Source organism: Diadema antillarum, unplaced genomic scaffold, assembly GCF_040938485.1.
Source record: "Diadema antillarum isolate AM-2024a unplaced genomic scaffold, OU_Dant_1.0 scf00000128, whole genome shotgun sequence".
Lineage (NCBI taxonomy): Eukaryota > Metazoa > Echinodermata > Echinoidea > Diadematoida > Diadematidae > Diadema > Diadema antillarum.
This window is the reverse complement of record NW_027271017.1, coordinates 4,758,219-4,783,051: the sequence shown is the minus strand read 5'-3', so window position 1 is coordinate 4,783,051 and position 24,833 is coordinate 4,758,219. Positions and strand designations below refer to the sequence as shown.

Sequence of the window (24,833 nt, the reverse complement as noted above, 5' to 3'; positions counted from 1 at the left end):
TGGTTCAGACCTATTAACCAGATTTCTTTTTTGTTTTCATGGGAGATGTGCAAAAAACACAAGAAAGTTCACCTGTTAACAAACATACATCAATAGATTAATAAGACAAGTTTATTCGCAGCCAATTTTATTGATATGCAACATTCATCTCACGAACAGAAAAATGGATTCTTTAATCCCTAATTAAACAATCCCACAGAAAAGGCAAGACATTCTAACAATTTGCCAGAATAGTACGAAAAGATTTTCACTTTTTTTTTCCAGTGAATAGGACCTACTTGGAATTGAGTACTGAAGCAGATATTGTACCTTACCAAATCATTTTCACACGTTGGTAAGAATGTATAAAACCTGAAGTGCCGTGATCCTTAATGAATTTTACAACTGTATTTATGAGCCTGTAATGTTGTTCAAAAATAACGTTGCTTATCATGTCATTGTGCTTAGTAGGGGCCAGATATGAAGCCATTAACTTGACAAAGATGGAAAAAAGGTGAGCAAAATAAATAGAATTATCTCTACGAAAAGGAAGGGCTGAACTCATTTTGATTTCTGTAAATATGAATGGTGTTTAAATGGTAATAAAATATACAAAAGAATCTTTAAGAAAAGATCTCAGGAAATTATTCAAATTGTCGGCATCATATGCTCAATTATGTTTGAACTTTCAAAGGCTACAGTATGTAAACATCTGATAGACCTGGGCTTCAGAAGTGCTCTGATATGTAGGCCTATGTTGCGAGATTTATAGTTAGTAAACGTTGGGTTGTCTTCAATTAAAGTACGGTTTGCTTAATCTATTCCTGTGAGGTAACTGAAGTTAAAAGGTAAAATTTCCTTCAATACGAGATGAACATTCAAGTTTTCAATCTCCGCCTATACGGTCCTTATCAATAACCTTGCGTTTCTGATAATGTTTATTGTTTTGTCATTTTGTCCCCCAAGCAATTCCCGAGATGAGGACAAATCTCGAACTTTCTTTATGGAAAGTTGGACAACTACCGCCAGAATTATGCACCGGATCGCTGAATTGCAATCATAAATATGCAAAAGCTACTGGGTCCCTTTCGATAGACTTTGTACACTTTTGAGATCGACGTTTTATTTCCTTATATTTATCAAAGAGTGTGCAGCAGATCTTTCACTTACAAAAGCTCCCTCATAATTATGCAGAGGCGTCGATGGAGGGGGAGGGGGATGGTTCCCCCATAAAAGTATTGGGGACAAACAGATCATTTTGCTCCTCCTCGTAACTCCCGAGATGTGGAAATGTTCTTACTTTTTTTGATAGAAGACTGTCTAAATATTTCACCCAAAGATGGCTAGATTTCAATTCTGAAAATACAAAATCTCCCTCGCGTAAGAGGGGGATAGGCCTAACCCCTCCCATACCCTCCACGTTCAATCATTTCTACTTAATACACTTTAGATTGACAGATTTCAAAATGTTTCATCCAAAGTGTGCACCAGGCCTGTTACTTCGGTTTAAAGAAATGCAAATGTTCCTTGGGTGGGAGGAGATATCTAGATACTTTCAATTAACGGAGGATCCCCCCCCCCCCTAAAAAAATAGTATACACTTCTGGGATTGAAATTTCCCCAGACTACATCATAAATGTGTTTACGAGATATTTGTTGCTGCCAGTAATTGCCGGCAGTTGCGCCCGGTGCGCCCCCATCCATTAACTTCCAAAGCGAAAAAAGTACAGCTACAAACGGCAGTTTTTGGACTGTAAAATGTCAAATTTTTCAAGCTCGCTCGCTTCGCTCGCTCGCATTGAATCGTCATGCCATTCTCCTGATGTTGCTGCCGGGTAATTGCCAGCAGTTGCGCCCAGTGCGCCCCCCTCCCCCTTATTTTTCAAAGCGAAAAAAATATAGCTACAAACGGCAGTTTTGGGACTGTAAGATGTCAAAATTTTCAAGCTCGCTCGCATCAGGGAGGTGGGAAGAGAAAGACCTCCCTGCTCGCATTTAATCGTTATGTCATTCTCCTGATGTTGCTGCCAGTCATTGCCGGCAGTTGCGCCCGGTGCGCCCCCACCCCCTTAATTTCCTAAGCGAAAAAAGTACAGCTATACAAACGGCAGTTTTTGGACTGTAAAATGTCAAAATTTTCAAGCTCGCTCGCTTCGCTCGCTCGCATTTAATCGTCATGCCATTCTCCTGATGTTGCTGCCGGGTAATTACCAGCAGTTGCACCCAGTGCGCCCCCCCCCCTTATTTTTTCAAAGCCAAAAAGATATAGCTACAAACGGCAGTTTTGGGACTGTGAAATGTCCAAATTTTCAAGCTCGCTCGCATTTAATCGTTAGGTCATTCTCCTGATGTTGTTGCCAGTAATTGTCAGCAGTTGCGCCCTGTGCGCCCCCACCCCCCTTAATTTCCTAAGCGAAAAAATATAGCTACAAACTGCCGTTTTGGGGCTGTACAATGTCAAAATTTTCAAGCTCGCTTGCTTCGCTCGCTCGCATTTAATCGCTATGCTATTCTCCTGATGTTGCTGCCGGGTAATTGCCAGCAGTTGCGCCCGGTGCCCCCCCCCCTTAATTTTCAAAGCGAAAAAATGTAGCTACAAACGGCAGTTTTGGGACTGTAAAATGTCAAAATTGTCAAGCTCGCTCGCTTCGCTCGCTTGCATTAATCGTTAGGTCATTCTCCTGATGTTGCTGCCAGTATAAAATTGCCAGCAAATGCGCCCGGTGCGCCCCCCTTAATTTCCAAAGCGAAAAAAATATATATAGCTACAAACGGCCGCTTTTGGACTGTACAATGTCAAAATTTATGATCGCGTTCATGATCTTCAGTGTAAGAATTAAGACAAAAAATTTCTCTAAATGATACCATAATTTTTATAGGCAAAATTGTTCAATAATAATCTACATAAAATGTACTGCTACCTTAAACATGTTGGACTGTTTCAAGTCGATAGAACACGCAAAAAAAATGAATCAAATTGCACCATTTACAACATCAATATGCAAAAAGTTCTCACTGTGGGAGGGGGAAACCCCCCTCCCACACCCTCCCCCCTCGCTCGCATCACTCTCTCGCATCTAACCGCTCCCCCCGAAGATCAAATCCTGGCTACGCCGGTGATAGGCCCCACTATTTAGTAGGCCTTCACAGTGATGTCGCACAGGCGGAGCAAGAGCTGAAATACCACGATGTAGTCATTCAATTATCTATTAATATTTCTTTTTCTTACTTGTTTTTTATAGGAAAAAAAATCCCAAATTTCACCAAAAGTGTGCACCAGATCGCTGAATTTGAGGTCTGAAAATGCCAAATTCTCTCGTGTGGGAGGGGGATACCCCCTCCCACACCCTCCCCCCCCCCCCCCGCTAGGCCGCTCCGCTCCCTCGCACAGATATTCAAACTCAAAGTCCCTCCCCTACCCCCCATCATTAAAACGGAACGATGCCCCTGTGATGATTGCTTTACTGACTTAAAGCAAGAAAATCGAAGAATACAATTAATAGCTACAGGAAAATATCTACTACACGTTATTCAAGAAATGGATATCCTAATTAGCATTTTATTGAATTCATTTGGGCATTATTCAGGGCTGCGCTACTTGTTTGAAAGGGGGGGGGGGGGGGCAAAATCGCCTGTCAGTCAAGAAGAAAGAACATCAAAAGACAAGAGAAACAACAGCAAAAAAGTCTTCATACTTTTAAGGTCTGATTTTCCGCGGAAAGTCGGCTGACAAGAAAAAAACAAACAAGCAAACAAAAACAAGAACAAAAAGTCGTCATATTTTTGCTGCCACTTCCCTCCCACTTTGCATGGAAAAGAATGGGACATTTGATCCCTGCAAAGTGTGTGTGTGTGTGTGTGTGTGCCCTCCCCCCCCCCCCCCCCCCCCCCCCCCAGGGCTGCGCCGGTCCGGTTATGGGCTTGAAATCGTGGTGATGGTGACTATCGCCAATCATCCCCCCCACTCCTCAGTACGGATTTACGCCGTTGGTATTGAAAGTGGAAGGTAACATTTAGTACATTTTTTTGACCGTTAGATTTTGAACTGAATTGTTTTCGGGGCTCACCGTAAATTCCAGTACATTACTAGGCTACCTTTGCAGACCCATGTACTGCATGTGTGTCCATCATGTATATTTTGTGAAGAAAGTTCATCAACACTTACAAACATTTCTATATACATTCTTGCCACACACTCTATATGTTATTACATCAGCTCTTGTACTTTTAGATTTGTGTTTATAGATCACAAATACAGAAGAATGCAACAAAAGGCTTAAGTGTGGCTGACACACAGAACTACTGAGTAGTTGAGTTTTGTGCATTATTCAAATTTTAGATAACTGTTGACTTCCAAATTTCTAAGCAGTGGCCTAAGCAAGTCCCCTGAGGTTTATATTTAATGTTTTGCTGCATTTTGGGAGGTCTGTAAAAGGTATCCCATACCTTTAACATACATTAGTGACAAGTCGAGGAAATGTGCACTTTTTTTCAAAAAATTAAAATTTGTGAAATTCTCTTTATATCAATTTTCCTTTTATATTGTGGTACACATGTGACATCATACACTGTAGTAGTCTCCTCATCCAGCAGTGACTGCGCATACACTTTAAAAATTCATAACTTGTGAATGGATTGTCCGATTTTCCCAAAACTTTTACTGATGTGTTCTAACAATATTGCTGCATTCACTCATTCCACATCTATGAAGGTGAACTTGTCCTTTAACCCATTGAAGATAAGTTCCCAGAATACAGTGCACTCCCGTTATAACAAACAGTTATAACGAAATTCCGGTTACAACGACGTAAAAATTCAGGCCACAACATTATCCGCTCTATGTACAACGTATTTTTATTGTGTATTTATTCGATTATAACGAAATTTTGATATAACGAAAGAAGTTTGCCGGTCCCGAGGACTTCGTTACAATGGGATTCCACTGTACTCTGGCAGGTGTCTATGGGAAATGCATGTCAGAGCAAAATCAGCCCATCCTCAATGGGATATCAAATTCATAATAGAAATGTCAACTTAATCATGGGTGTAAGTTACATATTGATCATTTAATCAAATTGGCATACCAGTAAATGTATTTAATCTCAATTAACTCGTATGCCTATTACTGTATACGCTATATATTTCGCGGGGGTTTATTTTCGCGAATTTCGCGAGTCGGGAGCTATTCGCAAAATTAACAACACGCGAAAATATTACCTTCCAAAATGAATCCCTTGCCTTGATGATACGAACATTTCAGTACTAGTATACCATGTCACGGCTTACCGAACAGACCATAGGTACTGTCTAAGCTTGTTTACGCACGTCCACGTCTACTTACGAATACTGTAGAGAGCCAATCCGTTATCGCAAGGGGACCACTCGTCAGAAATCTAGTGCGATGGACTTAACCACTTCAAAAATGTTGAATTCTAACTTACTAGTTCGCAGAGTTTGGTAAGTTTTTTTCATGCAGTGTATAACTAGTATCATTCTTATTTGCTAGTAAGTTGAAAATTCACACTTTCTTTGCCATTTCATGTTTTCTCTGGTCCCCCAATCGCGAATTTAACCACTCGCGAAAACGTGTGACAGCGGCAATTCGCGAAAATTTATGTACGCGAAAATTATAGCGTATACAGTAATACTAGGTCACACATACTACAAGTGTAGCTCTTGGTGTCATCACCCCTTGTTCCCATGTTCCAACCTAATACTAAAAATGGAAATAAAAAAATCATCAGGGATGGAATAATCCCTTTCAGAGGAGCTTTTTTAGAGACATGAAGGTGATGATCAATAATTTAATCTGTAATTTGTCATTTATTAACATGCAAAACATGTTCTCCCGCTAGCAAACACCCTAGAATGTCTTGCCCATAGGAAAACAGCTTAAAAAGAGATCAGTCACTTGGCCACATTGATTTCATTCAATTGCTTTAATACTCTGGTAGTTGTTTACTCAAATCACGCTCTCCCATCCAAAAGAATCATTTTGTTGTATTGCAGCTATTTGGATCTTCTCATGGGAAAATGGGATGACCTTTGAACCTTTCCACTCTATGTGATATTTGGCACACTGCCAGAGTGTATCAAAGTGTATCTGTACACAGAAATTCAGTTTTCTGACATTGTAGGTTATTGTACAGGTAATATCCCTGTGAAATATAAGAGTGCAACGTTACTCACATACAGAGTATAGCAATATATAAAGAGACATAGAGCAATCTCTAAAATGCCAAAAATTACATGCACCTTGATCTAAGAGTAGTCGTCTGGTGTTATCGACTGCATTCAATTGCATAGTTCGCTAATTTTTTGTATGATCAGTGTACTACGATACTCACAAAACACGCAAACGCATGCAAATGTCCACATATGTAGCTAGGTTGGTGCTGCCACGCAGCGCAGCACCGGGCCACTGACCAGGCAGCCGCGGCAGCATCTACTAATGCGGATGCATATGGCTCGATGAGGCGATACCAATTGACAGTATTCGATATAGCTGTGTGCAGACGGTGGTCTACGCGCGGCTACTATTTTCAGATCTGGCTACTATTGCAGCGGGCACTAGTGCGTGCTGATTTATTACAATTAATATTTCACAGTTTTGGGAATTTTTTGTGATGGGATAGAATTTTCTCTAGAGTTCTTAGGACATGCTCTCACACCCTCAAATTCAAATTTTAGGGGAGAGATTCCCTTTAAAGGTATTTAAAGACAAGGCAGCGTGGGGTTCATGGGTGACCCAAGTCATTCGCTGCCCACAGGGGTACACTCTAATCAATGATAACACCTGTCAGCGAATATGTGCATCAAAGCGTACAATCATCGGTAATGGCTGACTCCAGCCGAGATTCTTCAGCCGTGTTTGTACTTGAATACATAAAAACCAGTTCACATTTATTTGTTATGCAGATTCTCACATATATCCAAACTGGGCCAGCCAATCACTCCATGAATCCCCACACGGACACTACCAGATCTTTAACCCGTTGAGGACAAGTCCTGAGTATACTCGGGCAGGGGTCTATGGGAAATGGGAGTTGTACAACAATGTAGCACAATCAGCCAGTCCTCAATGGGTTAGTAAAAGAGGGAGAAGAAAAGGACTTACGTCAATTATATTGAGTGTTCCTCCAATATTGCACCTGTAGTAGTCAATGGGTATAGTCAATGATTCCCCCACTGCCTTCAGTCCTGCCAAGTGTATCACATGGTCAATGGTATGCTGCGGAGAAATATGGGAGAAAAAAAGGAGACATTGACAACAATGAACAAATTTCAATTGAAGACTCAACACATTCCTGAAAAAGAAATGAACAGCTACGTAAATGCATCAACTGATTTCGAATGGTAGCATCAGTCTTAAAATCATTTCATGCTGCATTTGTTTGATTCCACTAGGTGCAGAGATGCCAAGTTCAAAAAACTTTTATGAGTGAGATTTTTATGACTCGGTGTCTCGGCGCTCGCGCGCATGCGCACGCAAAAGAGGAGGGTGTCCCCCTCCCATGGTAGGGAGCTTTTTAAAATTATTACAGCGGTAGCTCTTAATGATGCTATCTGGTGCATACTTAAGTGACTATTTTTTACTAATTTTGAAAGGCAAAAGGGAAATATACCCTCAATTGCAACTATCACTTTAATCCTTTGAGCTATGCTCCTTATTTTTGGCCCAAATTGCAGACTTCATCAGATGCGTGAGAAAAATGGGTGCCATGCGTGAGATCGTGAGACAGACCCTACATAAATGCTTGAGTCTCACGCAGAATGCGTGAGACTTGGTAGCTCTGTAGGTGGATGTTTACTACTCTTCTGCCCTCATGCAGAAAAAGAGGTTTTGGAAGAAACAGAGATTGATTCGCTGAGTCAGTTGTTGTTTAATGAAAACAATCCTAATACTTAAATACCTGAATGGAATACATACATGTACAGTATGTCAAGTATTGGAGTTGTACCAAAGAGGAAATTCTATATCTGAGAAGGTCAAAGTTGGTTTACAAGACAGGAGGCAGAGCTACCAAGTCTCACGCATTCTGCGTGAGACTCAAGCAGTTAGGGGCCGTCTCACGATCTCACGCATGGCACCCATTTTTCTCACGCATCGGGCAAAGTCTGCAACTTGGGCCTATAATAATGAGCATAGCTCAAAATATCAAAGTGATAGTTGCAATTGAAGGTATATTTTCCTTTTGTCTTTCAAAATAAGTAAAAATAGTCACTTAAAGTATGCACCTGATCGCACCATTAAGATCTAAAAATTGAAAAAAGCTCCCTACCGTGGGAGGCCACAAGGGAGAAAACCCCTCCCACACCTTCGCTTGCGCGCACATTTGCCAGCCGAGATGCCGAGTCATGAAAATCTAACTCATAGAATTTTTTTGAACTTGATATCCCTGAGGAGGCAGGAAAAAAAAGGCTATCTATGGGATGTCAACCACTCACCTTGTCAAAGACTGACTGCAAGCCAGCCTTGTCCGCCATGTCCACCTCGTAGAAGTCGATCTGACTCCCTGTGATGGTTTCTAACCTCTGTATCACCTGGGGCTTGGGACCCGAACCTGAAATTTCAACAGATCAAGGATTTAATTAACTGCCTTGCATGGCAACGCAGGCAGCACAGGCTGTATCAGAGGCAGATCCAGGGGGGAGTGCACCAGACTCTCACCCCCCCCCCTTTATTTTTTTGTAGAAACAAAAAAAAAAAAAGAAAAAGAAAAAACTTGGGGGAAGGGTGCATGTACCCCCCTTTTAATTTTGTACAGGCGCCCCCTCTTTACGGAATTCCTGGATCCGCCCGTGTTTATATACATGGAGCACCAGAATGAGCAGGCCACCAACATGCATACTTAAATGCATTCATTCGGAGCGACGTCATTGCCAGCAATGCAATCACTGATTGGCTGCTACCTTTTATGTAGCAGAATCGACCAGAAAAAAGGTTCAAAATAATAACAAATTCATGTCAGATTTGAAAAGGCCTCCTGCCTGCCGTATCAGAGAAATTTAATCCCCCCCCCCCCTCCCGGTTAAATACTGGTTAGTGATGAGGTTAGAGTACAGATTAGGGTTAGGTTTCGGGTCCAGATTTTGGGTTAGGGTTAGGATTAGGTTCCCAGGATTAGAATTAGGGCCAGGGGAAGGGGAAGGGGAAGGGGTAATTGCCCAGACCCCCTGCCTGCACCACTCGGCCTTCCATTCACTCATTCCCTTGTAGTTGGTCTCTTTTCCAAGCCTCAGCCAGGAGGCTTGGTCAAAAGGCTAGCTTCAGAGGAGAAAGCTAACACTGTAACAGAGCTCTGTGACACCTTATGGGCAAATGTTAGATAAACCAGGGAGGTATCCTTGGATAAACAAAGTACAGTTGTATGAGAGGATCAAGGTAATCAGATGATAGGATCCACGATTAATACCACTCTATCAACTGTGTGTGGGGTTTGTCTACTGACTGACGGCATACAATGTATTATACTGTAATTTAAGTGAATATTTTCGCGCGACTAATTTTTCGTGCTTGGCCCGGTAAGAAGAGTTTCGCGTGTTTTTAATTCCGCGGAATCAAGACATCACGCACAGGAATATATGGCAAGCAAAAACATTCGCGTGCTTTTATTTTTTGGTTTTTGGTTGTTTTTGGTTGCGCGAAATGCGCGAAAATTACAACACCGCGAAAATTTCCACTTTTACAGTATCCCTTTTGCACACGGAGCTATGCCACTAGTAATTTGTATCAAACTTTCAACACCTCTCTTTAATAGGCCTTGAGAATTCTTGCTACTGTACATGATGCAAAAACTGTTAAAACTGCATGTGTGGGGGAAAACTTGTTAACTATCGTGATCTGGATAACGATACATAAAAAACAGTCCTGCTTGATTTCTTTTTACTTTTTAACTACATGTAAGTACTGCAATAATTTGCCATACATAGTGTGTGTGAACAGCATGAAGAGACTTCATCTTATCTGCAGCTTACTAGATTCTAGTCACTTTTTTAGTACAATATTTTCAAACCCTAGCAATAATTTTTCCTCTGCACTAAGTGTGAATGATGGGAAAAAATTGTATTTTTGCATTGCAATGGAAAAAAGGAAAAAAAAATCAGTGTGTGAATGCAGCTAGTGACTTGCAATGCCAATCGCATTATGATTCCAGTATGCAACATAGTTCTGTCATTATCCCTTCTGTTAAGGTGGACTCTGAAGAAAAAGTTAGTAGACAGCCATTAGGAATGAATAATGACATCATTTATGCATTCGGATTGTGCGTATCAATTGATCACTCACAGCCAGAACGCTCCACCCATCGCAAAAATGCATTGAGGCCAGCCTGTTGACAACGAACGCTTTGTATTATTCTGAAAACTCTTTGGGAGTTCAAGTTTACCCAATGCTGAAGTTTACTCAACGTTGAAGTTGACCTGAATAGACTGAGTAAAATTGAACAAGTATCAAAGCAAAATCATGAAAATTAAACTGATCCTCTCAGAAACACTATGTTTAACTGGAACTGCCCCTGACGTACGAACTAATCATCTATGAACATGTTGCAGACAGTAATGAAAATTTTTAAAAGATCAAGGGAGATGTATTGATTGAGGGGAGGAATCTTACAAAGTAATGATGAATTAAAGGGATGGTATAGTATTGGTGGAGATGAGGACGGGGCTTTTAACTTTTTGTGAGATACCAAGTACCAATGTGGTAACCACTTATGAAATAGTATAGAGCATACAATTCTAAGAGGACTTCAAAGTTTATTTGTTGGAAATCGGCTTTGGAATAGCTGAAACATCCAAAAACAAAGTAAAACAAAGCGATCGTAATAACAGGTGGGTCCCACCTTTTACTAAGATTGCCCTTTTTGAATATATCTCAGCCATTTCAATACCGATTTTAGTCAAATAAACATAGAATTCCTCTTGAAATTAAATGCTCTTTCACATTTTATAAGAGGTTTCTCGTCATCTCACCAACAAATGACAGAAACTTGAAGTTGGGTCTCAACCAAAACTATAAAATCCCTTTGTTAAAGCAGAGAGAACTATCCACCTGTGATACGGGAATTAAAGCCATTTTGGTTTTCATCTGATCAGGGTCAAATGTGAATGCACACACCTCTAGCAGGAGGGAATAGAAACTAAGTGCTAATGAGGGTGTGGTACACACTATAATTTTCAACTTCAGACAGCACACATTTCGCTCATTTTATCCTTCAAATGACACATCTTTCCAGCTATGCACCTGATCACATTACTACAAATGTAATGTGCAATTGCCACACATACTAACAACTGACAGGTACTGGTACGTAGGCCCTACATGCACCATCTAATCTGTTCTACAGCCCACCTGACAATGTTGACAGTATTGCTATTGTGTGATGAAATGCAGTGATACAAGCTACAGGAAGAGAGATGTTCAAAGTTACAGATTACCTTTGACCTCTACAAGACTCTCTGCCAAGGAAAATACAATCAATAGAGGAATCAAGCACGCTATAATCATTATCAGTATTACTGAATACATGTACTTATGTAGCATCACAAGGAAAGTTCTTGAAAATCAAATTTTACATCATGTTCCTTTTACTACACAGTACGTATGCCAGGGCTGCCAACCTTGAGTGAGAGTTTGGCGTGAGACACTACGAGGGAGCGGAGCAACCTCGCTGGCTAGCACCTGGCGGCCTGCTGTGCGGCCGTACGTACGTACGTACGTACTACGTACACAGTCAGTGTATGTAAAGCGATGTAAAGCACACGTCATAGCCATACAATATGTACTGTAATTTGCCAAAAGTACACGCTACGCTCACGTGGTATAGGTAGAAGCCAATCGTAATCCAATAGCTCGTCTTTGCGCGCGAACCGAAAACGATTATTATTGGTTAAGCTTTACACCCGCGCTGGAAAATCTCGACATTTTGGGCTTGGGCATATCGATATTTGGAATATCAGAGAATTTAGAGATATATTTATTTTTGTAGTCATGTACAGTCCATTTAGGGGGTTTAGCGTGAGATTTCGTTTATCAGAGTGAGACAGTCAAAATTGGTTGAATTGCGTGAGTCTCACGCTCAATGCGTGAGAGTTGGCAGCCCTGGTTACTATGCAGAATCTTTTTTGTTCTTCCCATTAAATGTCAATACATGCAGTTGTAAATTTGAAGAGTACAATATGACCACAGAGTAAAATGAATCAACGATGACACAAGCAAACAAATAAAATCAATTGCAGGATACACATATCGTCACTTAGATACAAAATTAAAAAAGCAAAAATGTTCCCAACCCAGGATATTCTTCATATTATTATGCCCAAGAGAGTTGGCATGAATCCACATTCCTCCCTTTGTGTGTGTGTGTGTGTATGCATGTGTGACGATACATACAAATTTGGGCGGATTCATAGCTTGGGTGAATAACTGTGGCTAATGCGTCAAAAATAAAAAACCAACATCTGGATTAATTTGTACAGTGCTATTGCAATTTAGGTTACAGCTCGTTATTCCGAAGGTTCGTTATTCCGAAGGCTCTTTAGTCCGAAGATTCGTTATTCCGAAGGTTCATTGTTCCGAATTTCATTTTCGGATTAACGAATCTTCGGAATAGCGAACCTTCGGAATAATGCCACAAATGTTCGGATTAAAGAACCCTTTTTCATTTTCGGATTAACGAACCTCCCAGTATAGGGAATTTGTGTGTTTCGGATTAACGACTCTTCGGTATAACGACCCTTCGGAATAGCGAACCTTCGGAATAACGAACAGCACCTGCAATTTACGTCATAAATGGAGAAATGACAGAATGGCTTGCACTGAAGTGCATCCTCTGATGGGTGATGAAACCATGGCCTGTTATATACTACTAGTCAAAAAACTTAATTCTTCTTTCATTATATTATCCTTGGATTTTTGGATCTTCTCTACACATGGAAACATTAAAGTTTAATCGTACGGTAAAGGTATGTTGTTGTTGTTTTTTTCATTTTAACCAAGTTTTACTCAAACAATATACACAGAAAAAGTCAAGTTGAACTGACAGTCGAGACTGGTCAATTCTATCAAAAACTCTATCAAAACTTTTTTAATTCAAACACAGAATGATGAATTTGGATGCATCATACTCTGGAGGTAACTAGAATTAAACTTACTCTTTGAAAGTAACCACGATCCAAAATTTAGTTTGGTTAATACTACATTGTAAACACCTTAAAAAAAAGAAAGATTATATTAAAATGAGTAAATATCAAGAGGGTTCCCTTTTTATTTCTATCACTATTCCTCAGCTCACTTTGAACAGGCAATATATTGCACATTGTGTCAACTGAATACTAGTAAGTCACTTATACTTTGTGAACATTTGGCAAATTGCAAAGAGTCCTACAGTGTGTCTTATGATAACTTTGTGAGCTTGGCTGAATTCCCGATAGAGAAGGCATTTGGGGAATGGGAAAGTTTTACCCTTTTTCAAGAAAAAAAGATTACAGATTTCCCCCCTTTGAGATAATATTCAATGCATTTGTTCCATGGGAGGCAATATTTTTGCAAATTGTTGATTTCGCAAATTTTTCTCATGGGTCAACACTTCACCATTTTTCTCTGGCATCCCGTTCGGGCCACTAAAATCTTAAAATCTTACACTTTCTCTGCAATTTTTTGAAAGGCTTTGTAGACTTATCAGTTATGGACACATTGCAAATTATACAATGCAGTGTTCACCACAAGAACAAACAACAAATACTGTTCACGGATACCTTTGACACTGTTTGAGAAGTTGTCGATGACGACAGGATGGTATCCCTTGGCAACGACTTCCACGATGACATGGCTGCCAATATAGCCAGCTCCACCAATCACGAGAACAACTGGTTTTGCCATTCTGGTGAGATGCTGCTATCAAAAGGATGAAAAAGAAAAAGGGAAGTTAAAAACTAGTAATTGATCCTGACCTTCCTCCCAAAAGTTGTGAGTCTTAATGCTGTACATAATACTCTACTCTACTTACTGATTGGCTGGTACACATGTATGTGTGAGTGCAAGACTTGTACCTTTGTTTCATTTCTAAGTACAGTTCTCACTTTTACCAGTGAGTGCAAGCAAGCAGTACGCCCTATTAAAGATAATCCCGATTCCGAATTCAACCACCTGTAAAGATTATACCATTACCTCATTCATGCCTCCTGTGTGGTAGTGAACAAGGGCAACATACTCTGTACGTTAATAATAATATGTGACCCGCTACAACAAAAGGATCCAAAAGTCAGGGGAGGTCAATTTTCTTAAAAAGGCATGACATTATCCCCTTACTCTCAATTTCATCATAACACAACTCATAAACGTACTTGGTTGTGGAGACATGGATGATTTTATGAGAGCATGTCTTGTGGTCTAAGAAATCAGCGTTTTGAGAAAAACAGCTTCAAAGTTTCCCTTCTGACGCCAATTGTGATCAAGGACAGGTATTAAAGACAGTTTTCACCTCTTGACAATAGGTCTGCTTTAATACATTGTAGCAACCTCTGCGATGTTCATTCACTATCAAGCTTAGCACCAGGATCTACCCATGCCCAATCAGTAACCAGGATGACACGCACTGACCAATAAGATCACTCCCTCATTGTTTTAGGGGCGGACTCTAGATGCAGCGCTAAATCCAAATCTTCGGACACGTTCATGTAAAGAAAAATTCAACATATTTTCACTTTTTTCACATAATAAAAGAGCACTTGACTTGCCTCTTCCTTGACCCTATTTTAACTGGGCTATTTGAGACCAAGTTTTTACTGGGGGCGGGGTCAATGTGACCCCCCCCCCCCTTCAGATCTCCGCCGCCAATGGCACGATCGCCGCAAAATTTTGCCTGAACATAGAGCAGGATGTCAACTACAAGATTACATGGTCATACATTAGAACTAGAAATGTCGCTATGGCGACTGATGCCTCCGCCATAATGCATGATTCTCCCAATAGGCATATAGTAAAATGTCTTCACAATGAGTGATCCATGACAGTTTCACATAAGTGGCAAAATATTGAAATGACAAGTTTGTCAGAAATGTCTTGAACTGGGTTTGCTTTAATTTTCTTAAGAGTGCAGGTACACATATTTGGGGAATTGAGAATTTTTACTTGAATTCTGACAGACCTTTTTATAAGTTTATGCATTGAGTAATTTCCAAGGTATGAAGAAAGAGTGTAATGACAGTACAAAATGGATTTTTTTTTTTTTTTTTGGGGGGGGGGCATTGAAACCTGGCCTTTGACCCTTAACCTTTGACCTTCTGGCTGGAAATTTACCAGAGAATCTCCATTAGGTAATGCATGTATTACGTTTTGAAACTAATAATGCAAGCATTGCATATATATTAAGTTAGTATGTGAGGGAAATAGTAAAATTTTGAGGAGTTGACCTTGACCTTTGACCCCTGACTATTGACCCATGACCCCTAAATTCAGTAGATAATCCCAGCCAGTCAGTACATGCGTATGTACCAAGTTCCATGAAGATACATTGAACCATTTGGGTCATTCCATGGGGTTGGGTCTTCTCTAGATTTTCATGTTGTGTAGGGAATAAAAGTCATATTCTGAAAAATTTATCAAATAATTGTCCGTGGTTTGCAGTTATTCTTGGAGAGAAATGTGTGAAGAATTATTTGATGAAAAAAAACAAGCCTGTGTACAAATGTATTTTGTCTATGACTGTTTCACTAATGATGTCCCATGGTTTTTTTGTGGTTTATGTTGTGACATAAATATATGTCATTTTCATGGCAATGTAAAACAGGAATATACAACCTTTCAGCATTATGCCTATCATAATTAAGAGAGGCAAGGTGACTTCTACAAAGACTATAAGGCACATAAACATTTGTAACAAAATAAGAACACCAGAGCATCTTCAAGCAACCTCATACCTATGTTACAAACGATGTCCATGGCAATTTTTGTTGTAACATAGGTATAGCATGGTTTTACATACACTTCCAACCATAATATGATTAGAAACTTTATTTCTATAATGAGATTTATATGTCAGGAGTATTCTTATCCAAAAATTAGCATCAAAATCCTCCAAATAAACGAGAAAATACGGAACATATCACTGTACTTCAGTGCGATGTCCGGCCTCTTCGTGTAACGTAGGTAAGGAAAGATGCGTCTCGCGATAAAAAGAAGAGCTACTAACTTCAGCAATCGTATTCATGTCACTGGCAGTCCTCCCCCAATGGCAGAAAAACTACTCACAGCCAATATACACCTACCTGGACAGCACAAGATCTGTTTTTATGCCGTTGTCCATGTAACGTAGGTACAGGAGTTTTAATGTTTCTGATGTCAATTGGTAAGCTTTTACGCTATTTTACGAAAATAATAACATTTGTCATATTCTGTAACTCTATTAGAGGAAAAAAAACGACATCTAAACCTCTGAACTGGCCAAAATACTGTGGACGATGATACTGTAGTCCCACATACTGAGATATTTGTTACAGGTTCATGTTCATAATTTTGATTGCCAAATTTTCCGTCCATGCCGGTCTCTGCAAAAGGAGCATATATTCCTCTCTTAGAAAACCATACAAAAGTATATCAGTGTATCTTCACTGCAATATAAAATTGTTTTACCTCCCGATTATTGTGAATTTTTGGACCCTTTTGTCATTAGGTATCTACCAAGGTAGACGTGCTAGAGTTAGTATTAATCACTATATACTAGTTGGAAAACGTAGATGTCCAGACTGCATCTGAACTAGAGAAATAGAGTTTGCCTTATTTTGCTGGTGATATTGAGGGAACTAGGAGCTGTGAAATTCTTTCTCTTTAACAGATTTACTTCGAAAATGTCAATGTTTTCCTTCCAAGATTTCACTGACCTGTTAGATGCTCTGATGAAGTTGTTAACATTTCACAAGGATTCACCATTTCCATTCCATGTTCACCCACTGTGAAGTCTCAAAGCTAAAATGCCAGTGTCCTATTCAGTTTGGGTGGGTAGTGGGTAGGAAAGGCTTCAATAAAATTATGAACCCCAATCAAAATTGGACTATTATTGCTCTACACTATCATTCAAAAAGAGGGCGACAATTTCGATGGGGGATGAATATAAAATAGGGCCTAGTATTATTTTGGGAGTCTATTAAGGACCATAACCGTAGACGTAACCCTGACCCTAGCCCTAACCTTAGCTAGGACACTGGGGGCAGCGACCTGCCCTTCCTACAGTGTAGCTTGCATCTGAAAACAAGTTTTTAGCATAGAGTATGAAAATGATATTTTCCTATGTTTTACATGCTATATTATTATTATTATTATTTACATCATTTTAAGCATAACCCATTTTTTTTTCAATTTTGGTGGGAGGTACACATGGAACTCTAGCTAATGGGTATGCCAAGAGGTAGAAATGTAAGCAAAATTGTTAAAATTATTTAATTCCATTCATAAACACACAGATACATCAACAGGAATATATAGTCAACCCCGACAAAAATTTTCTTTTAATTTTTTTATTCTATTTCTCTTTACACCTTTTGTTCAGTTTTTTGATGAATCTGCCATGACTCCTCCTCTACCACCGCTACGTGTTAAACTACATGAAAGAGTGAAAAGGACACATCCACAGCACTCCACAAACAGAGAGGAAGCCGACAAAGCAACACCCAAGAAGAGCGAATGTAACAAACTAGACAAGAAGAAAACTGCACAGAGGGAAAATGGACAGAAGAAAAACAAAAATCGATGGCTAAATGGACATTGGACAAAAGAGCAGAAATTAATTTCAAACAAAGAACATGGAAAAGACTTGTCTGATTTCTCTTTATTAGTTTTCTTAGTTAGTTGACAACTAGTTGATGATGTTGTTAGTGTATATTAGGTCAAATTGTGTAAAGCTTCACTTTCTTCTTCTTCTGATTAAGTCTGCCTTCTTTCATATCAGAGTTACAAAGAATTGAAGTCTGTGTAACATAGGTATTGTTCCACAGGTGTGCAGTAGATATAATTCCAAAGAACTGTTACAATAGTGTTATTTGTGGGAACATACATAAAGTCTATATGTGTAGGTTTTAACATCTCACACCACAATAAAGGAAATCAGTTGATATGTCGAAGTGTACCTATGTTACAAAGACATACTGTCCGTGTAACATAGGTAGTACACCGTGGGCGAGGTTGTTGTCTGAAAACCCCTGATTATAACAATAAAATCATGTTTTTACTTGAATACCCATACAAATCACTTGCTTCAATTGTGGTGCTTTTAAGAATATTGTCATTGTATCACTCTTGATGAAAAAGTTAAACCTTTGATTGAAATTGTTAATGGTTTGTAGAAAAAAACATGTTAATAAAAGTGGCTTGCAGTTGACATCAGAACATACAATCTTACTAATAATGATCTCATGCGCCTGTTAAATAACATGTTGATGTGCTATGGACGAAAAGAACGTGGATGTGTTCATTGCTATCATTTCAGAACACAAAATGATGAAGGATGTCAACAAATGAAGTCCGTGTAACATAGGTATTTTGCCGTACCTGTATACCCATGCTGACTGAAAGTGTGCGAAGTAATAAACAGATTTCTAGTGGAATATGTTGAAGAATGGGAGTAACAAATCAGGGGGAAAAAGGAAATTTCAATTTACCCAACTTGAATTTTCAACTTGTATGTCACAATTTCAGTCCCAACCCCATGGAATTGCCCATTTGCAAGAAAAGTGATATTGCAACATTTTCACCTACCCTATTACCTTTTGACCATTGACCTTATGACATGAAACTCTCTCTGGAGAATCTTTACGCAGTAGTACATGTCCACACCAAGTTTCAAGAAAATACCTTTGGGCATTGCATAGGGGGAAATTGCAACATTTGTAGCATTTGACCTTGACCTTTTGACCTTTGACCTCTTGCCAATGTCACTAAAACCTACTCAACTAATTGTCCCATCATACATCATCCTTGGACCAAGTTTGGTGAAAGCTGCTTCATCCAGTTTTGAGTTATCACGTAAACAGATAAATTTTAGGATTTGACCTTGATCTTTGATCTTTGACCTCTGCCCAATTTCACTGAAAAACTAATCAAGTAATTGTCCCATCATACATCATCCTACAACAAAGTTTGGTGATATTTGCTCTATCCAGTCTTGAGTTATCGCGTAAACGGATACAATTTCATGATTTGACCTTGACCTTTGACCTTTAGCCGATTTCATCCAAAATCTAATCAAATAATTGCCCTATCATACTTCATACTTGGACCAAGTTTGGTAAAATTCCAGTAAATATTACTCAAGTTATCGCGTAAACGAAAGCAGACGGACGGACGTACGGACGGACAACCCGAAAACATAATGCCTCCGGCACCACTTCGTGGCGGAGGCATAAAAATATTGATTTTCTATTTTTAACCCGTTCCATACGAAAATCTGAAATCCCCATACTAACGTGCCATGGTCGCCGAACGGCGACCTTAGTCCTGACGTGCCATGGTCGCCGATCGGCGACTAACAAGAGCGAGAAAAGCATTGATCATTTAAGTTCTTGTAGTACCGTAATGTGTTGCACAAAAAAAAACTGCCAATTATATGTAGTGGTAGCTGATTAGCATAGCCATCATTTCCACTAAAAATATGAGCATGCTTACATTGGAAAATTTTGAGTAAATACATGATTTTTCAGCTACATGTATTTTTTTTGCGTCGGGAAAATCCGCAGCGAGCGCATCCGGACCCTCTACGAGATGTGTATGGATCAAAAGTCTCATTGGAAAACCACACGTGTGTATGCTATTGAATCTGTGTGTACTGTCTATGTGGTTCCAGTCGCATTGTTCCGCTTGGATGCTGTCCTGCAGGAAGCTGCTTTGATTGTGTCCCTCAAAGAGGGTCAGCTTTCGTTTGTCGGTCAAGGCTTTCATCCTTTTGTTTTGGTGAACGCCACTAATTGTCCCCACACTAGCATAGGAATTGCACGCGGACAAAGACCTGCCGATTTCAATAGAGTACCCCCCCCCCCCCACCCGCGGAGCGCTTAGACAAAAGAAGGATTAGTAGGCTTTTCCTTCTCAAGTGGACAAAAGACACTCTTCCAGGGACCAGGACGATTACTTTAGTTTCAAGTACAGGATCTGGGACTAAAGGACTCAGATTTGGGAATGAATTGCTGAGGCAGAAAGAGAAATTGCTAAGACAAAATAAACTGCTAGTATCTTTGGAATCATACAATTCTAGAAGGCAATTTTGTTATCATTCCAAAGAGGAGATGTTGCTCTAAAACTTTCTCACAGAGTCAAGGGAGCATTCTATTGAAGAAAAAATATGACTGACTCTTTTTTCCATACTATACAAAAAATTCTAATAACTTTTTTGATGTATCAATTATTTCTGCAATATTTCTGGTTCAGATAGATATTATGGCAAACTGACTACACGACACGAAAGAACAAACATTTCTTGATATATGTTGTGTAGAACTCAATTCAAAACAGTCAATAGTTTCAGAGATATGGCAGTTTTAAATTTCATTGTCAGTCCAGTTTCGAAACGTTGTGGCATTAGGTAAAAACCTCTGGCACGTTTATAGGGGTTTTGGGCCTGGCACATTAAGAGTTAATACACAGGTCACCAGGTTCCCATATGGAACGGGTTAATATATCAATCATACTATAATTCGAGCAACGTTTGTCTGTCTGTCTGTCTGTCTGTCTGTCTGTTTGTTTGTTCCTCTACTCCTCCCAGGTCCTTGGTCCGATCTCCATCAAACTTAGTGGGTGGATGCAGGTTGACCGCGAAATTACCCTTGAGGGGTTCATTTTTGGAAAGGTCAAGGTCACTAGGGTCAAAGTTCAAATAACTTCTAATCTTCGTCAGCTGCAATAATCAGACACCCGATAGAGGGCGCTATATTGATCTCTTACTTTTCCTACATGTACCTTGGCTGCATTGGTACATGCGGTGGCACCTCGGTATGATATTTCCCCCACAAATATCCTCAATGGGGATTTCCCAGTTGTAGGCCTACTTTTAAGCCCATGTCACACGACATTTCTCTAAATTGCAAATTTCATTAGACTCCACCAATCTATCAACCAATACACCAACAATGCCGCGAAAAGGAAGGAAGAGGAGCCTTTCAAGAGACACCCGAGTTCGTTTGAATATATTTTGTGGAGAGACTTTGCCGATAATCGTCACACAAAATATACTCTGGTCCCTTACCTTTTGTATTGTCTTGTGTGGGACAAAAAATTGATGTATATATTCAAATGACATGTACTGAATTTTTACATGTCATTTGAATGTCATCAGTGATTTTGCTGGCCAGCGCCGAGAGGGGGGCTATGCTACCCAAATTTTTATTGAACTGATGTATATTCACACAAAATATACTGTGGTACCATATGGATAACTTCATCATAGCCCCCCCCCCCCCCCCCCATGCCCCACTTCGGCTGATTCAGCACTCCACAGGTACATTGACTAGTTATGTAATTAATGCATGATATTTGTATTTTCACCTGTAACTCCATTAAAAAGACTGAAGGATTGCTAAATTCTTGTTTGAGAATTCCTTGAGACACATCAATTTCCTTGCAGAAAAAAATAGAATGCAATCAAAATCAATTTTTTGTTTTTATTGATTTTTAAATTTCTTAAGTATTCTATTGTTTGTTGACCTTTTGTTTTTTATTGTTTTTTCATCAAATTTTGTTGCAGGGACTTTTTAAAGCCGATCTACATATGAATTGATTAATTTTGATGATTAAAAGTGAAAATAATCAAATTTATATCAATTTAACAAAAAAACACAATTTACATTGGACTTGCACACGATATCGTGAATTTGAGCTGTTTTTGGGTGGACATGCATATTATGCAAATTAAATGTACAAATGTAACTTCGGAACGGTGTACCCGGACGTTGCAAATTCGGTCTCAAAATATGCGGGAGACTTCAATGAAAAGTCACGAAATGACATGGCCCAATCTTTACGCGTCGCGGAATCGTGGCACAAAATGTTGAGGGGTGGGGGGTCAAATTGACCCTCCCCCCAGTTAAAATAGGGTTATAAGGCAGGGGGAATAAACCCATAGCATACAATATGTCAGTAACGAGTCAGGGGAATGTGTATTTTTTTCAAAAGATGAAATTTTGTGAAACTCTCGTTATATTTTCCTTACAGTATAGATCTATTGTTGTACTCATGTGACATACACTGCAGTAGTCTTCTCATCCAGCGGTGACTGCACAAAAACTTCAAAAATTCATAATTTTTGAACGGATTGTCTGATTTTCCTCAAACTTTCACTGATGTGTTCTACTAATATTGCTACATTCTCTCAATCCTTATGTTTATGAAGGTGAACTTGTCCTTTAATGTTAGCTTCGAAATTTCAGCAGCAGACAGATGAAACATTACACTACAAAATTGTATGCCAAAAAGAGAAATTCTATGGTTTTGACCGATTTTGATGATCTGACTTCAAACTCAATTTTCTCAGCTCAGCCGTCAGCAACTTTCAGATCCTTTTGTTGTGGCAGGTCACAAATGACTGAAGAGAAGACAAGAGTGTGAGCACTGACTTGTTGTACAATTAATGCAAGTGACCATCAGTGACTTGTACTGTAGTTTTACTGAGACAAAACAAAATCATGTTTCAGCATTAGCTGATTAGGAACCTAATCATGTTTCACTCTTTAGTATTAGGCCCTAGGCCTAGCCATATTCATTCAGGTTTGTTCAATAATTGCTGACTAATCTGTTTATCAATCAGTTTATTTTGACATTACACTTTTACAGTAACTACCACCGTAACTACCGGTTTAATAACTGTCTACTCGCTAACATTACACTGCAGTTTAGTTAATACTACACTGAATGACAATGAATTTAAAACTCCAATGACTAATTAGACTACGTTAGAATAACCTAACTATTGTTGTTAGGGTCTAACGTTAAACTCTAGATCTATAGAAACTCTGTTTACTAACAATAACATGCCACTAGTCTAGAGTTCTACATTTCAAATTGACGTAACTTAACCTATTCTACAATGAATTCTGAAATCCCCTCAGACTTTTACAGGCCACCATAGATTCCCGTAGAGAACAGGTAAATGACGGAGCAAACGCAAGAACATGGAAGTAGAACAAGACCTACAAAAATTGTAGAACCCGCAACCAACCCGGATCCCACTGCACCGGGCCGGAGACCCTTGGGCTTGGTTGCCGAGGCTGTCTGGCAAGTATAGCACTGATAGAGAACCCACACAGGCCACAGAGAGAGAGGGTGAGAGAGACTCCCATGGCCATACTCACATGCCTTCTACGAGGTTAATTATGACGAAAAAAATAACAAAAGCTGACAGCGTGATGTGGTTCCTGTCCAGCACAAGTAGCGGTCGGGTTGGGTAAGTTAAATGTGTAAATTCGCTGATATAGCGAGACCGCAGGGCTGATACCTCTAGCTCACCGGTGAATGTTCGGATGGTATGGCGAGTCAGTCGAAAGGCCGAAGTATCGCCGATCGCATAGCAGTACGCGTACGACGAGTGGGTATTGTACCAGTGCATGGGGAGACACTACGATACGGTGAACGCAGCCTAGCTAGCCCGGTATGATGGGTGCAATGCAACGTGGCTACGTGTCACCCACACACTACGGGTTACACATGTGTTTGCAGTTCGTGGGTCACAGGCTACACATCACAGGTCACCGTAGCGTAGTCTGTTTTTTTAGGCACGTGTAATCACTCATATACAAAAGAGAAATTGACCAACATATAAGTTGTCAAATATTCTCGCTGTAAATACGTTTTGCTGTTTTCCTTTTATGATTAATATTTTAACATTAATTTTTTAGTTTATCTTGATAACATGCAAATCTTGCCTGATATATTTTTTTTTACGCTTCATTAAAGGACAAGTTCACCTTCATAGACATTTGGATTTAGTGAATGCAGCAATATTAGTAGAACACATTAGTGAGAGTTTGAGGAAAATCGGACAATCCGTTCAAAAATTATGAATTTTTGAAGTTTCTGCTCAGTCATGACTGGACGAGAAGACTACTATAGCTTGTAATGCACATGATTGTGCACAACGATAAAAGAAAGACTAAAGAAAATTCAACTTACAATGTATTTCCATTTTTCTCGCATAACGAAAGAACAATTGACTTTTCTCTTTCAGAAGGCAGGGGGAATAGTATTACCCTTAAAATACGTCAGTGACAAGTCGAAGAAATGCGCACTTTATTCAAAAAGTAAAGTTTTGTGAAATTCTCTTTTTATTTTCCTTATGGTTGTACGCATGTGACATCATACACTTATAGTAGTCTTCTCATCCAGCAGTGACTGCACAGATCGTCTGATTTTCCTCAAACTTTCACTGATGGTGTTCTACTAATATTGCTGCATTCTCTCAGTCCTTATGTATAATTATGAAGGTGGACTTGTCCTTTAATGTTCTATTTCACTGTGATATATTTATATACAATAAAAGAATATTAATGAAGTGTTGAAAGTGTTTGCTTATATTCACGTGTAGGCCCTATTCTTAGATTAAAAAATACATGTGAATACTTTGAGCAAATTATATTGAATTGGAATTAAAGATTGAATTAAATTGAGAAACAAAGAGTCGGCCTCCTCTCGTCAGTCCAAGAAGTTTTTTATTTCTTTTAATTTTTTAATGTTTAGAGATCAAAGACAATATTTTTTCTTTCATTCCTATCGAGCTGTGAATGTAAAGTATACATCTGGCTAGCAAGGAATAAAAAAGGGGGTAAGCATTCCTACATGATACTATGGCACTATACTACCCCCCCCCCCTTCCACATCG

At 39.4% G+C, this 24,833-nt stretch overlaps 1 protein-coding gene across 1 annotated transcript in view; it reads right to left on the bottom strand.

The window, feature by feature from the left end:
• Window positions 1-23,466, bottom strand: part of LOC139720415 (UDP-glucose 4-epimerase-like) — a 33,037-nt gene extending 9,571 nt beyond the window's left edge. Inside the window, exons 1-4 of the mRNA XM_071631776.1 lie at window positions 23,311-23,466; window positions 13,738-13,873; window positions 8,428-8,543; window positions 7,097-7,210 (exon numbers count right to left, since the gene is read on the bottom strand). Of these exons, the coding sequence (XP_071487877.1) occupies window positions 7,097-7,210; window positions 8,428-8,543; window positions 13,738-13,861 (354 nt within the window). The 5' untranslated portion in view covers window positions 13,862-13,873; window positions 23,311-23,466. The remainder of the gene's footprint in view (window positions 1-7,096; window positions 7,211-8,427; window positions 8,544-13,737; window positions 13,874-23,310) is intronic.
• Window positions 23,467-24,833: the final 1,367 nt, after the last annotated feature.